This window comes from Anopheles gambiae, chromosome 3, assembly GCF_943734735.2.
Source record: "Anopheles gambiae chromosome 3, idAnoGambNW_F1_1, whole genome shotgun sequence".
Lineage (NCBI taxonomy): Eukaryota > Metazoa > Arthropoda > Insecta > Diptera > Culicidae > Anopheles > Anopheles gambiae.
This window is the reverse complement of record NC_064602.1, coordinates 58,586,560-58,598,556: the sequence shown is the minus strand read 5'-3', so window position 1 is coordinate 58,598,556 and position 11,997 is coordinate 58,586,560. Positions and strand designations below refer to the sequence as shown.

At 36.1% G+C, this 11,997-nt stretch overlaps 1 protein-coding gene across 2 annotated transcripts; it reads left to right on the top strand.

The window, feature by feature from the left end:
- Positions 1–1,505: 1,505 nt before the first annotated feature.
- LOC133393237 (uncharacterized) lies at positions 1,506–11,274 on the top strand. Of its 2 annotated transcripts, none has more exons than XM_061657099.1 (3): positions 1,506–2,129; positions 2,213–2,273; positions 5,837–11,274. In XM_061657099.1, the coding sequence occupies exon 3, from the start codon at positions 5,839–5,841 to the stop codon at positions 10,945–10,947; it is 5,109 nt and encodes a 1,702-aa protein (XP_061513083.1). In that variant the 5' UTR covers positions 1,506–2,129; positions 2,213–2,273; positions 5,837–5,838; the 3' UTR covers positions 10,948–11,274. The 2 variants fall into 2 exon arrangements, with proteins under 2 accessions (XP_061513083.1, XP_061513082.1); XM_061657098.1 differs by having other exon boundaries at positions 2,202–2,273.
- The last annotated feature ends 723 nt before the right edge of the window (positions 11,275–11,997 follow it).

Genomic DNA, 11,997 nt, shown 5'->3' with positions numbered 1-11,997 from the left:
CCGAGCCAACTCTCGATTAATTTGCCTGACGGAATCTACTCGTTGCTCAAAGGCCGAAAATACATGGACCGGAGTTTTGCGGCCGCGGAATTCCGCCTGCTGTGAAACCCATGTTCAAACAGTCAATGGCAAGTTTTCCAAATTGTCATATGCATAGATTTTTGAGCAAGCGGAATGGACGAGGGCACACATTGATTAGCAGCGATTTCATTCCCGGTTTGGTCACAGTTTCCCTCATCTTCAAGGACACTGGTATGTTCAAACATCCAATCCATAAATGCTAATCACTATTCAGAACCACAATTGGCCACATACACAAAGCCAGAACGTAGCATCCATGTAGGTAGAGAGCAAGATCCAATAGGGGTAAAGCGAGTTGAAAAGATGGAGGGGAAGAAGAGAACGCTGGTGTGAACAATATTTAAGCCATTATGATTTTTGCACCTAAACCGGCTACCCGGAACTTTTTTACCAGAGAGAGAGACAGAGAATCGTACAGGGATTTCGAGGATTATATCGTTGAAACCCAAGGTGGAATTAAAAATATCAGGTGGTGGAATCCAGAGCATTTTGACAATTCGTCACTTGACGTAAGGTCCCCAGGATTCAAACATTGTTTAAATTTTTTTTAAATGGTTCATTTAATTTTTCTATCACATTTTTTCGATTAAATATTCTTCAAAAATATATTTTGGGCTTTGCAAGTTCATATTTAACATTAAAACATATATTTCAGTGTGTTATTTTATGTTATTCCGTGAATTTATTCTATAATTCATTGTGTTTTCAACATTTTTGAGGATAAAAACTAAGAAATGAATATTTTTTTCAATTTTCACATTAATTCCTCATTATCTACGAGCCGCATGGACAATTTACGTGAGATTATAACTCTTACTCACATGATTTTACATTTCATGCATAAACAAATCATCAAAGCTTTTGTTGATATATCTCATTTTTTCGATAAAATCAATAGAAACACAAATATGCACGTAGTAACAAAGACATCTTTTATATTTGCTAAGCTTTGTGTCTGGAAACCATTGGTTAATGGTTTTAAAATAACGTAAAGTCCCTCAACTATGGCGACCCCCAAGGGCCCTTATCCACCACCTGGTATTTTTAATAGACCTTGGTTAAAACCAGCATATTTTGTTGAAACCCGTTTATTTACCTACTGATGAGAATGATTCAAGCTCCAGTCCATGGGGTACAAAAGTGTCAGCTCTACAGAATCGCTGAACTTGTCAATGGTCTACTTCCGCTTTATCACTTCCGCTATATAACAATATCACGCTGAAAGAGTCCATTATATGCCTTAACAAAACAATGTACGCACTACAGTCATGGACGGTAAGAACTTTTTTAAATGAAAATAATTTAAAATCTCAAAGCAGGAGATACTACACGAAATCCTCGCAATGTTTAGATCAGTGGTTTTCTACCTTTTTGCAGCTTTTCACCCTTCCAGGGTGCAAACAGGATCTCATTCCTCACTCACAAGCTCTTGAGCGGTAGGAGAGCGTATGATCCCATGGAATTTAGGGTAATTTTGATAAAAAATCCTGCCCTAAAAGTAAAATTTTCCCCCTTGTAGGGAATTGCCCACAGGTTGAAAACCTCTGATTTAGAGGGAATGTTAAGCGGAGTGAGATACTAGGTCTCTATCAGTAATTCTCTATTGATATTCTTGATTATAGGTTGAACCGGCTGTACAAGAAAAACGAAAACAGTTACGATACGGTGAGACAAACCCTGACTGTCTATTTGTGAGAGGCTTAAATTTTTTTGCCACCATGACGCCACAGGCGTATGCACACACGGACAGTCTACGCTTATCGATGAACTAAAGTATCGAGCTGTTCCAATGGATGATTATTTTGGCCTGCGATAAGAATTCCTTAAGATAAGTTAAGGTTTGGTTAAATTTGATGCCAGATCCAAATAATTCATAACGTTTGGTGGTTTTTACAGCAAGCATGTTACAATGGTTTATAATTACCTACAATTTTATCAGTTTCTGCACTGAATAGATAAACAGTAATGGACCGAGCGTAACTGTTATCTGCATGTTTTCACCTTAGACGTATTTTGGACGTGTTTCACGACACACCTAGTGCGACAAGGTGAATAAAATTGTTTCGCACAATATTCAGTGTACAGTAAAGATAAAAAAGTAAACTCTTTTTTTGTTCAAGAATTGTTTCAGTTTAATTAATCATCAAATCGATAATTTGAGAATATCTCGATTCCGCCACGGAATTTTTGGGGTAAGTATAATTATGTACAGCACTTTTTTAAACAGTAATCATTATTGATAACTATTTTGCTAGTCAACAAATCGGATTTGTTTATTGAACTTATTATTTAAAGAACAATAAGGAATAAAATGCATGAAGATGCAACTTTTTCTATATGCAATGTACTTCTTGGTGGTTTTCAAAAGAAAACAAAAAAGTATTATAACCTACAACTGCTTTGCGGTATTGGCCTGGTTCAGGAGTGTCTGAAACCGCTCACGGTCTCGCGCCTTCGTCTGCCAGTCCGTTATCCCGGCCTTAATGGCGGACGCCTCCACGCCATCTTGCCACCTCAATTTGGGCCTACCACGCCTCCTCTGTCCTTGTGGACGGCCTAAAAAGTTAATACGGGCTGGGTCGTCCATTTCAATTCGTACAGCATGACCAGCCCACCGGAGCCTGGCGAGCTTGATACGCTGTACGACAGTGAGGTCGCCATACATCTCGTGTAGCTCGTCATTATAATGGCTCCTTCATTGTCCTTCCACATATACGGGGGCCAAGAATCCTTCTGAGCATCTTCATCTCGAACGCGGCTGAGAAGGCGTCAGATTTGGAAAGTGTCCATGTCTCAGAGGCGCATGTGAGTACCGGTATTATACAGGTGCTATATAGTCCCAGCTTTGTCCGTCGCGACAGGTTCATAAGTTTTCCTATTTATGCTGTCTGGTCATATAACATATATGTGTAAAATTTTCGAACAACGAATTAATGCATCGAAGTTCTAAATTATTACTAACTCTTCTTGACTCTTCTACAATTTGTGACCAAATGGATCCGATTATTTCTGTGTTCCTTCAATATGTAGCGATCGACCGACAACGCTCGCTGCTTTGTTTTAATCATTAAATCAGGAAAACAAAAGTTGAACGTTACGTATAGATTTGTTTTCAACAAGATGCTTTATTGAAAAACGAGATTGGAATCAATTTATGTTGACATTTAGATCATATTTTATCTAAAATCATTATAATATAAAACGGTTTGAAAACTAATATTATTACTAAAATAAATGTAGCTACTCTACATTGATCGAAGAAAATGTTGCTTTGCATTTATTTTCTCGAATTATAACCATTAATAGGCATCTATGAATTATTCTATAAAAGGCAAAACAAAAAAAGGCAAATACCGTTTACATTACAACGTTATTTAACATTCTGTTGTTCTTTCTGCAAAATTTCATGATAATACACCCTATCTTTGAATGATTTTAGTCGGGTGCGAACCTGTCGGAATCGATTCCGACCCGTGGGTGCTGTGGGAGCGCTATCATCTATGATAGCCATGTGTTGATAAGCATAACAACTCATTCACTTTGTAAAACTGTCGAAAATTTAAACATTGCATGTTGAAGAGCTTGGGATACATAAAATAAGCCTACTAGTAACATTATATCCACAAGAGTTTTCAAATATGTTGTCATACCTTCAGTTTTGATGTCACATTTTTGAATTGTTTGTTAATTAATTTTATAATGTATTTATGAGAAGTGTCGATCTTATCCGCAGTGTCCGTGAGTCATTTGTAAGTGGCCATGTTTTAAAGTTGTGCGAATTCACAACTTACCAATAGATCACCCCAGCAGTGGAATGCAATTCAACCATAGTGGCACGCATAGTGTCGTGAAGGCATGCAAATAACAGGAATTCAACCATAGTAGCTGGGTATTATATCATAGTGAAATGAAATTCACAGGAAATGGCAGGCGATTGGAAACATTCGGCACAAAATTCAACCGTAACTAGTTTTTGCTCTTCGACGTGTATTTCAGCTCTAAATTCAATACTGACACTGGCTCTAATTCTGATACATTCACAAATCTTAATCTAGCTTCTGTCGCCCATGCAGCAGAAACAGGGCTTCACGACCTTTCCGTGTAAACGGAACAGCTAGAAACAGTTGTAATATCAACACATTTCCTTTCATATGTGATACGTTTCAAACAAATTGAGGACTCCATAGTTTTCGTTTCAAACATCACACTTAGTTTTCACTTTTACAGATATATTACTTTCTGGATGATCTGAAATAGAACAACAAAAAGGGTTACAAGGCATGTGCAACACATGGTTTGTAAACAATCATTTTTCGTTTGATTTTGTAGTCTTTGATTTATCACTGTTTTAAAAACCGATAGCGAATCATATAAGTAAAACATGGTTTTAAGTTTTGTGTCGGATGCACGGGGATTAAAACAATTCAAACAACAACCAAGACTTAAATGCATCGACACACAAATTATTATAAAATCTGTATTCCCTATTCCTAATACTAAAACGGGCCCGCTTATCCTAGCCTAGCTCTACCGAACGAATGTGTATGCTCTCTCTTTCTTCGCTCCCTTCTGCTCCTCTGGTCAGCGACCCGGGAACTCACGCACACATCATACGACAGCCGTCGACTGCTGTCGGCGAGTGGCGCGTCCCGGTGGACAGAACTGCGTAGTCAGGTTGGACCACAATATTAAAGAATATGTTAAACACTAGCGTTTTCTCTTAATTGCTGGTCTGAACAGGGTTTGCATACGTTTTGCAAATTATTTTCCTTTTTTTTGCAGTAATTTTGATACATGATACACTAGGGGGTTATCATCATAATCATCATCATCGTCATCATCATCATCATCGTCAACTCGTGCGACTTCACAACATGTCCGTCATGGGTTCAAGCCCAGAATAGACCGTACCCCCATACGTAGGAATGACTATCCTGCTACGGGTAATAGATAAGTGACTAGAGGCCAAGGCCAGTAGTGGTGTACAGGCAGGCCTTGAACGACAATGATTGTTGTGCCAAAGAAGATTCGTCATCGTCCACTACCGGATGAGAGTGTAGCATGTCTGCTATACAAAATTATATAATAATAGAACCATGTGGAAACTATCACATTTCACAGATCAAATTACACTTAACCAACTTTAACACATCCAGTCAGCCACAGCTACAGTAATAAAAACCCATTTTGAGACATACAACATAAATGCAGCACATGCAAAGATAAAATCAAACAGTGATTTATCGTACGAATTCATAATCGCTGGCCGGATAAAAAATAATTTTAGAACGGCCTATTTTATCGCAGCAGCGTTTGTATTGTTGACATATAGTACAAAACATTTCATGAAACGTTCAAGTATTTTTGCGATCCTACGATCGTTGAAGGCTTTCCGATGAGTACGTAATATGCATAATAAAAATGTTTAGCCACAAAAGCGGCTTATATTGATCATGCTGAAACCCCCCAAATGAACATTTTTTTAAATCGTGACAAAGGGAATTATCTAGATTCACTGTAATCCCGAAACAATCAATTTTTTTAGCCTCAGCAAACATAAAACTTTTTTGTTATAATGGAAACATAATCATTTCAGGGTGCTAAAACAATATCGAAAGAGTTACTACACCACATACGCTTACATGAATAAATAAACAAATTCATCGAACTAATTTGTAACATAACAAAATTATTATGTTTACTTATCTTCGTAAAAGATACCTGCATTGATTGTACGTTTATTCTTTTGTTTTAGTCATGGCACAGAACAAAAATACGATGAAAAGGAAAAATGTTCCAATTACCACCGCATCTTCCAGAGGAGATAGTTCTCAGACCGCCTTGAATGAACATATTCATATAAGCAAATCGGCAATACATGGAAGTTTATATCATCTTCACATAGCAGCAGTAATCCTGTTACGGGCATATGATACACAACAAAAAAATAAAGACTTCAACTTCAACATTACCGTGGAGGATCCTCATGCCGGAAAATTTGACGATGTAGTTCTACGTTACTCCTCTCAACAGGTAAAATATGGGGCAGTTTATCTGCAAATCAAACATAAAGATTTGTCGATTTCTAAACACCCATTACCAAACAAAAAATCGAAAACTACGCCAACAATTACCAGAGCCGCTTTGTTGGATAAGGGAAAAACTTCAAATCCACCGTATTCGATACCCGTCTATTTTTTATCTTTTGTTGAAAGTAATCATAAGATGGAACAACAAAATTATTATTTCTTATGCACCAACGCGCAGATCGACGATGACATCATTCAATACTTTTCTCAAGTAATTCCTAGTGAACATTATATTCTTCAATGTTATCAAGATCTTGATGCCACTTTTTATCAATTCAATCCAGATAACATTTTTGGCCAACTTGAATTAACCATTAAAACAGTCAGTCTTGACAAACTAGGCAAGCTGTTGGCGAAATCAATTTATAACAAACAGAAAATAACTCTTGATAATCCGCTATACAACATGTATGCCGCATTGATAAGTAGAATTGTTGAGCAGTCTAATACAGATCTGGCATCTCCACAGCACAGCATCTATAAATTTAAAAAAGAGTTTTTAGAAGCACCAGAACAATCAACCTTTGCAACGCTACGTACGGCTTTAGTAACAGAATATAAAAAAAATCTTAAAGTAGGAAAAGAGGTTTGGTCCGATGTGGATGAGAAAAAAATCTGGTTGGATCCTAATTTTTCGATAACAGCAGTCAATGATATGTTCGATATGATAAACAAAGATGAGTCGGAATACGCAAAGATTGATGCAAAAATAAAGGAGTTTTATGGAAAATTCATGTTAGTTTGTAAAGCAACAAATGAACTTACGCTTGAAAGTAACGCTAAAAAAATATTAGCAACGTTAACTGATACTGAGCTAAATGCCACTTTTAATAACATGCATCTTTCAATATTGGACGCTATGAAAAAAGCAAACGGCTTACAACTTGACTCGATTTATTTAAGTAACATATTCAAAAATATTAAGTGCAACACTTGTTACATTGAATGGGCTGATTCCACTAAACAATATATAGAGTGCCTAAACATAATATATTCATTTGTTCAGATTAATCCTACGTGGCTGCAAAAATCGTGTTTCTATAGTTATATTGATAAAAAAAGTACTGACAAAAATTATTATTATTTTAGCTCGAAAAATGTACATCTTAGTTCCATCATTGTAATCCAAACTTTACAACTGTTGCAAATCGATTATTTATTTATTGACACTTCCAAATTCCATAATACCGACACGCTGGAACAACATCTCCAATATATTCTTAGATATATCAACGAGGTAAACTATGCTTCACATAGCATTATCATCATCTTAGAACAACACAATTCATCAATAAGTGAAATGTTAAACAAATATCAACATAGATTGATATTACTAGCTAATACTACAGAAGATAAACAAACACCTGAGGAATGTTTGCTCGTCCAAGATCTTACGCAGGAATCGTTAAAAATGCTATTCATGCATAACGATAAGTTAAATCTTTTCGGAACATCAACTTCTCTAACCAGTATTGTCCGCATGACGGATGATCTATCCGTCTTGCTGGATGTATTAAATTTTGCAACATCCACAGGTCGTGAAGAAAGCAACAACATAAATAATCGAAGCTACAATAAGATTAAAAACAACTACATTCATCGTCATTTACAACATTATCCAGCATCTATAATACAGGAGACTCAAGTAAAACATGATTTTAATAAGTCTTTTAATGCCCTAAAAAGTTGGTTTGCTCATAAGACACTTAGTTTTCATGACATTTTACATAAATATCAGAATGAACCTATATTTCATGATATAGCCGCATCCATTACAAATAAAACCCATTACCTTGAAAATGCCCCTGACATGGAGCAGAAGTGCAAATTATCAGTTGTTCTGGATGAAGCCGGATCAGGAAAATCAACCTATTTTACTTGGCTAGCATGGTACTTATCAAAAGAATACCCGTCGATGTTTGTAGTTAAATTAAATGCCATCGAATATTCTTCCGAATTTGATCGATTGTCTAAGGGCAATGTTAATGACCTAAATGATACTGAGGTGATTAGAATATTGTATCAATTCATTTTTCCAGCCATTACTGATTCAAGTCAATACAAGCAATCGGAGGGAGGGATATACAATGATTGTGAAAGCAGTGCATTTTGTTTCAATTTACTGCAATTTTCTAACGGTCAGATCAACCTTGGTGAAAGCAACACTAAGAAGCTTAATTTAGAGCAACTAATACAACTACGACTTTTTTGCAATAAATTCAACACAAAAAAAATAGTATTATTATTGGATGGATACGATGAAATAGTGCCTAACTACTCGGCAATCGTAATCAAGTGCCTGAAATCGTTTGCTTCGTATGATGGAATAAAAAAAATGTTTTTATCTAGCCGTCCTCATGAATTTCAAGATGATCTTAAAACATCATTTGAAGATTTTAAGATGTTTCAATTAAAGCCATTTTCGCGAAACGACCAAATACTTTCGTTGCATAAGTTTCTTTTGGATCAAATGACTGAATATTACCAGTGCGATGAGGACCATAGAATAGTATTGCTTGGGATTGCCTATCTTATTTTGGATAACTGTTTGAAGGATTTAGTTATTGCTCCGTTGTTATTGCAGATGAGCATAGAAACATTTTTACCAGTTATAAGACAACATGTAAATTTTCATTCAAAAACTATATCTGGGAAACTGTTTTCAAGCGAAAAATTTGACACGCTACAGTTGGTGAAGTCTTTTGTAAGTCGTAAATTGGATATACTAACAAATGAAAAATCAGGATTATCAGAGATGTCTTCCAAGACCGTAGTTGCAAGGTGTAATAGAGATATAATTATTCAACTAATTCTACGACAACACTCTACACTAGCTGCATACGTTATCTTTGATAATAGTTTCACAAACGATTCGCTGCGAAAACAGGAAATAAAAGAAATAATTGCTCAGAATGTGGAAAAAACTGGAATTATAAATGGTGTAATATATGGTATGCCAATGTTTGTTCATAGAATTTTTGCTGAATACTTTGCAGCTACTTGGTTGTACGAAAATAAGGACAAACTTCATAAAGAAATCTACTTTAGATCGCAAACATTTTGGATGCGACATTTGAACCAAACACGAAACTTTTTCGATCGAATGATCGTTGCCCAATTTCAGGAAAGTGAACATCAACACGAACGAATCGCACATAAATTTCACTTAGCTGTGCTCAACAAATCTAAAGTACAGGTAGAGACGCTTCTATCGATGGAACCTACTCTTATAAAAGCTAAAGATGCTGCTGGTCGAATTCCTTTGCACTTAGCTTTGCAGTACGATAATGATAAAATTCTGCAGTTACTGTTAAACAAAATGGATACCCATTTAGTGAATGTGAAGGATAATCTTTTTCGGTGGAGTGCACTAGATTATGCATTCGTTACAACCAATAAAAATGCAATCAAATCTCTTTTACGTCACGGTGCCACTGTCAATATCGACAACTTATTCCAACAACTTTTTTCAAATGACGTTGAAAATTTGATAATCAATACTTGCTGTTATATCAACCATATACCTTCTGCTGACGACGCCCGACAATTAGCAATTAATGTTGTTCAATATCTGTACCACAACAAGAACGTCGACATTCGGGTTAAACGCGCGAATTTGAAAGGCTTGTCAATTTTGGAATATTGTATTACGAAAAAGATGTTCGAATTGTTTAAACAGTTTATTCTGCACCACGTAGATGCACAGAACTACTTGTGTAGTATTTCCAACCAATTGATGATAACAGCAATCAATCATAAAGCTTACGATATCGTATGCTTTGTAATTGATAGTCTTGATTACTATCCTCCCGAAATAAAGAATACTTCATATATATTCACGGCAGTTATCACAGCCATCAAGTTGGGTCTAATGAAATCATTCAAGATTTTTCTTGAACAGTTATGTTTTCGCTTGAACATTTCCTATGCCGATGATAACATAGACGATACCTTTACGGCAAATAGCACTGTATCCTTTCACGTAGACACTGCTAGTTTCCCAAAGGGCTGTTGTGTGCGCACCTCTAAAAAAGTTCTTTTACCATTGCCAGAATATGACGAGCAGAATACTTTAAATAAAAATTATCTTTTCGAAACACTCTTGGCTAGAGCAGTGCAAGAAGGAAACGTTCAAATGATAAGACACATTATTGCAAAGCATGAAATGATTGTCACTAACAGAACTATTGTAATGGTAATGCGCTTACTACCAAAGGGAAAACGCGTTGTTCATGACAAATCTTACGTTGCTTTTAAATATCTATTAGACAGGACAGTCGATCTATACACAATCGATAACGAGGGACGAAATCTTTTACACATGACCATTCAAAATGGTTGTTTCTTCATGGTACTCTGTTTAATAGATGCCAAATTTGACCGAACATTAATCAACACTAGCAATCAGTGGAATGTGTTCCATTACATCGCTTCAAGTGAATCAAGTTACAATAATAGGGCGCTTCAATTGTTTAAATATTTTATGCTACTTGGCGATACTGAGCGGTACGACACACAGGATGTTTTTGGAAATAGTGTCTATGAAACAGCTATAATCAATGATAATTTTGATATTGCTCGAGAAATGGTAGAAACAAAACTTACAAATTCTTCTACACCAGAGCGAATTGTGTTTTTGCTTGATACTGTAGAACGGCTTGTGGAACTAGATAAATTAGGCAGCGTTACGGAATATTTTAAATACCTATTTGAATATGGAGATAATGTGTGGAAAGAAGTGTATGATACTATCTATAATCGTATACCTATAGTTTGAATTATGTATGATTTTTAAACTAAATGATGAAGTACATATTGATGGTTTCCAGGCATTTTAATAGGTGCCCTTTTGGCAATGGAAATCAGTAACCAGTAAAATTTGTGTAAAAAAATTGGCATGCTTACATGATAATTTATCAGAGAAATGTTCAAATCCACCAAAGTTTGATTGTAAAATTTAATCAAAACGCCGTGAGAATGGTTAGTAAAAATAAAATATAGCTTTCTTTTACAGCTGTAACAGCCAAATCGTATTGTTATAGTATTTAAGTAAAAAATAAATAAATAAATAAGCAATAAATAAAATAATGATTTATAACTACATTATGAACGTTGCTCTCTCACTCTTTTATGTATTGTAATGTTGTAGGTGTACGGACGTGTGTTCAGTCGAACGTCCAAACGGAAAAAGAGAGTCCGCTCGGGTTTATTAATTTCTTTTACACAAATTAACACTAACACTTACAGATTAAACTTAACGCATCTAACTTAACGAATCTAACTTAACGAATCTAGCTTAACGAACCTAAATGACCTAATTAGATAAGAACGCGTCTACACTACAGTATAATTCTTCACCGTGTTCCGTTTTTTATCAGGGTGTAGAGACCGTGAACGGTTTGCGAGATTTAGAGACAGGGAACGGTTCTGGAACTTTCCTGAGGAACAAGGATGAGAACATTTCTTCTCTTTCACGCAAGGGTCAAGGAGGATATAAAAAGCCGCGATCGGCCGGAGCAGATCAGAAGGTTCTGGCTCGGCTTACTGTGTGTATCGTCGCGGAATTGAAAGTGAAATAAAGGCTCACAGTTGTGTTACACTTTATTGGTGACCCCGACGTGATCAAGAGAGATCACATAATCGCACACTCTTTGTTAAGAACACTGAATCTACGATTCATTCAACGTGGCGATTTGTTTCGTATAGTACGCCAGCCTTCTAATTAACGTGAGCGTCGTGACCGTACATGTGTAGTACAAGCGCGAATAAAAGCGTACGTTGTATCGCGATTGGGCGTGTGTTGAAGCGTGTTCAAAAGTGCGAAAAA